Source organism: Vicia villosa, linkage group LG6, assembly GCF_029867415.1.
Source record: "Vicia villosa cultivar HV-30 ecotype Madison, WI linkage group LG6, Vvil1.0, whole genome shotgun sequence".
Classification (NCBI taxonomy): Eukaryota; Viridiplantae; Streptophyta; class Magnoliopsida; order Fabales; family Fabaceae; genus Vicia; species Vicia villosa.
This window is the reverse complement of record NC_081185.1, coordinates 100,463,650-100,467,894: the sequence shown is the minus strand read 5'-3', so window position 1 is coordinate 100,467,894 and position 4,245 is coordinate 100,463,650. Positions and strand designations below refer to the sequence as shown.

The 4,245-nt window shown below is 43.1% G+C and overlaps 1 protein-coding gene across 1 annotated transcript; it reads right to left on the bottom strand.

Moving 5' to 3' along the window:
• Positions 1 to 1,049: 1,049 nt before the first annotated feature.
• On the bottom strand, positions 1,050 to 3,898 carry LOC131614229 (uncharacterized; the record flags this gene model as incomplete). The annotated part of the gene is made up of 2 exons (XM_058885846.1): positions 3,092 to 3,898; positions 1,050 to 1,877 (listed from the first exon to the last, which is right to left on the bottom strand). Coding segments are annotated over exons 1-2 (1,620 nt in total), but the record flags the coding sequence as incomplete, so codon positions are not given.
• Positions 3,899 to 4,245: the final 347 nt, after the last annotated feature.

Sequence of the window (4,245 nt, the reverse complement as noted above, 5' to 3'; positions counted from 1 at the left end):
TCAAAATGACACTTTATTTATGATTCATCTTTGAAACAAAGCCCTAAACACAAACTCATTTGTCTTGGGCAGGACAAAGAGGGAAACTTTTAAAAACAAAGCCCTATACACAAAGTTATTTGGGCGGAACATTTAAAAGCAAAGCCCTATAAAACATCTCTCTGCTTTGGGCAAGGCAGGAGGTCAAAATAACAGCGAGGTGATTACTTTGAGCGGCGAACAACATTCGGAACGTCGACAGCTTTCCAGTAGCAACGAACTCCTCTGTGTATTATGTATTCAGGAAAATTCTCCCCAGAATTATCTTCAGTATTGACATTGACCGCTGGTCGAGCAGGATTTGAAGGTCCTGGTTTATCACCCTTGTTCTTTGTAGAGTTGAAACGGTCTTCTTCTACTTCTTGAAGAGCATAAGACGAGTCACAATCTTCAGAATTTTCAGGATGTGTTTCCCAGTCTTCAGGATGAAGAGACTCATTGTCAGCGACACTTTCTGAGTCAGTTGCGGGACCATCTTCCCCTTCATCTTCAAAAATGGCATTTATGTGATAATAACCATCTTCAGGATTATGAACCTTGGCAGATACATCGAATCCGAAATCTTCAGTAACTTCAGGCTGCTGAGAAAATTGACAAGGCTGATAAGCCTCTTCTGGTTGACTATTATATTCAAAGGAATCTCCCCATCCAGTTGGTTGGATATCCTCAATTGCAATCTTGTAACTTTCAGGTGCAGTATATTTCACCATATAATCAAATTTTCCACTTGGTTGTCCCAAAGTGTCCCAGATTTCTGCAGGAACAGGCTCAGTTTCATTGCCTTTGGATTTCTCTGAAGGAGGATATGGTTCTTCCTGAGATATGTATCCCGAGTCATTGAGATAACATTTCCATTCTTCTTCAGGATCAGGTAGACCTTCTTCGATGCATTCCTCAATAAGGACATTGACCTCTTGAGGAATTGGGTTAAGGAACCCTCCACCATGGAACGTTTCTTTGATCGGACGAAGGGTTTCATCCTTCTTGGTGCAGTTTGAGAATGTTGGTGAACATCCGAGACCTGCTCTAGTTTCATTCTTGGTCGGGATCACAACTTGCCCCCAGCCAGTGGTAGTTCCATCTTTCACTACTTTCACTGCCTCTTTGTAAGAAGAAATTGATGCTTTCTTTTTGGAAGACTCGTCTTCTAAAGAGAGACCTTGGAACTGAGTTCCTTCCACATCATCAGCACCGATGAAAGAGAAATTGGATAAATGACTCACCATTAAGGCTTGCTCCCCACTTATTGTTACCAATTTTCCATTTGTCACAAACTTTAACTTTTGATGGAGCGTAGAAGTCACTGCCCCTGCTTCGTGGATCCATGGTCGTCCCAACAGACAGCTATAAGCAGCTTGAATGTCCATGACATGGAAGGTGATTTGAAATGTATGTGGACCAATTGTCATGGGAAGGTTGACTTCACCGATAACAGATTTTCGCGATCCATCAAATGCTTTGACAACTACACCACTGAACTTCATAGGCATTCCTTGGTAAGACAAGCGAGCAAGAGTCGTCTTTGGCATCACATTCAAGGAAGATCCGGTGTCTACTAACACATTGGACAAAGAGTCTGACTGACAGTTCATAGAAATGTGTAAAGCAAGATTGTGATTTCTGCCCTCCTCGGGGAGTTCTTCATCACAGAAGCTTAAATTGTTGCAAGCAGTTATGTTGGCTATTATCCCATCAAAGCGATCAACAGTCACATCATGATCTACAAAAGCTTGATCTAAGACTTTCATCAGGGCTTCCCTGTGGGCTTCTGAATTTAACAGCAATGAAAGTATTGAAATTTTTGAAGGAGTCTGCATAAGCTGATCCACAATCTTGTATTCACTTCTTTTGATAAGTTTAAAATTTCATCAAAGTCTGGATTGACATTGGTTCCACTGGATTGACCAACATCAATGTTTGTATTACTGACAGGAGTTTCCTCAGGATTCCCCACTGGCGTATTGACAGGATTTTGCCTGGTTGCAGGAGCAACAGGCTGCTTTGGAGGTAGTGGAGTATACACACGTCCACTTCTTGTTACACGACTTACATCGGCGATGTTTACGACAGATGAAAGAGTTGGTAAAGGAACTTCTTGTCCGTCCTTTATCATTGTGGCATTGTAGTTGTATGGAACTGCTTTGTCAGAGTCATAAGGAACAGGTCCAGGTAGACAAATGATCAAAGGAGCAATAGGAACCTTCGGCTTGTTGTAAGTAACTTCCATGCGCTCAGGCATGTTGAAATGAGGAACGATGACGTTAACTGTAGGCATTTCCGAGTTGATATCTGAGACTAAAAGCTCATGCGGATAACATCCTATCATGTTAACTTCATTTTCATCCCTATTTCGGTAGATCTGAAGAGTACCATTATCCAACAGAACTTGGAGATCTCTTCTCACAATTGAACATCCGTGAGGATCTACACAACATATTCTACAGGAACCGTATTGATGCTGGCGAAAATTCTGCCCCCGACAAAGAGTGGCGTGCATTTGTACCAAATTGGCTCTTGAGTAATTGATATTATAGACCCGGTATGGACCAGGACACCCATACACCATGTTTACAACATGCCCTCCATGATTGGGCAGCGGATTTGCTTGCACATTTGGATTCAAATTTCTGAAAGAGAGAAGATTAGATCTAACCAACCTCTGAACTTCATATTTCAAAGCTATGCAATGCTCAAGATCATGGCCAGGTGCTCCTTGATGATAAGGGCATGATACCTCAGCTTTGTACCACCATGGGAGTCTCTCAGGTACTGGTGGTGGTGCTTTAGTTTGAATAAGGCCTCTTTCAATCAGTGCAGGGTACAATTCTGTGTAGGTCATTGGAATCGGATCAAACTGTGGAGCTCTTTGCACACGATTCTGATTATTGTTCAGCTGCTGAGCCTGTGGTCGAGGCTGTTGTTGCTGAAACTGTGGGGTAAATCCCGGATTCGGTGCAGTATTAACGACTGGCGCAATAGCAGCAATCTGTCGTTGACGATTGACATTTCCTCTTGGCTTCCCTCGGGACACCATGTCAACACTTTGTTCTTTCTTCTTTGGGAAACCACTTCCAAACTTTTTGGTTCCACTCGAAGATCCACCTTCTTTAGTCAAACGTCCTGTTCGGACTCCTTCTTCTAGACGCATCCCCATGTTTACCATTTCGGTGAAATCACTTGGAGCACTAGCAATCATGCGTTCATAATAAAACGGACTGAGAGTATTCAAGAAGATCTTTGTCATTTCTTTTTCTTTTAACGGTGGATTAATCTGAGCAGCAGTTTCTCTCCATCGTTGGGCATACTCTTTGAAAGCCTCATGGTCTTTCTGAGCCATGGATCGGAGCTGATCTCTGTCTGGAGCCATATCCGAGTTATACTTGTATTGTCGGACAAAGGCCTCACCTAGGTCATTGAAAGTCCGAATATTAGTGCTATCCAAGCCTGTGTACCACTTCAGTGCGGCACCAGTCAAACTGTCTTGAAAGTAATGGATAAGCAACTGATGATTATCTGCATAAGTAGACATCTTCCTGGCATACATCACAAGATGACTTTGTGGACAAGAACTACCTTTGTACTTCTCAAAGTCTGGGACCTTGAACTTAGCTGGTATTTGTACACTGGGAACCAAACATAGCTCCTGGGCATTCTTTCCAAACAAATCTTTGCCACGGATAGCTTTAACTTCCAGTTGAATCTTGTTAATCTGCTCTTGGAGATCTCCCACAAGATTACGCTGATTTGTGCTATCACCCTGATCATGATAAATCTCATTGCCATCATAAGGAACAGTGTGAACCGTAGGGGTCGGAACTGTCATAGTGGGTTGAGAAAGTGCCATAGTGACTTGAGAAAAAGTTACCCCCTGATTTGGAGTAAATGCTGAACCTTGCGCAGCAAGCGCTTCAGTTGTAGCTGTTTGAACCCCAGTGAAATTATGGCGGAAACCTGTACCAAAGCTGAAAGGCGGGCCCCAACCTTCTGGCATGGAGAAAGATGGAATACCGAATGCAACTGTAGAAACTGGAGTAGTGACTTCAGATGTTACCGCTGCTTGACTGTTGGGTGGCGGCGACTGATTCTGTGCGGCCATTAAGGAGTCAACCAGAGTAGTGAGACTTTCCAACTTTTCCTGAAGGGTGGTCACTGTACTACGGAGCTCAATATTCTCTTGTTCAGAGTGTTCCATTACTCTTCTTCTGT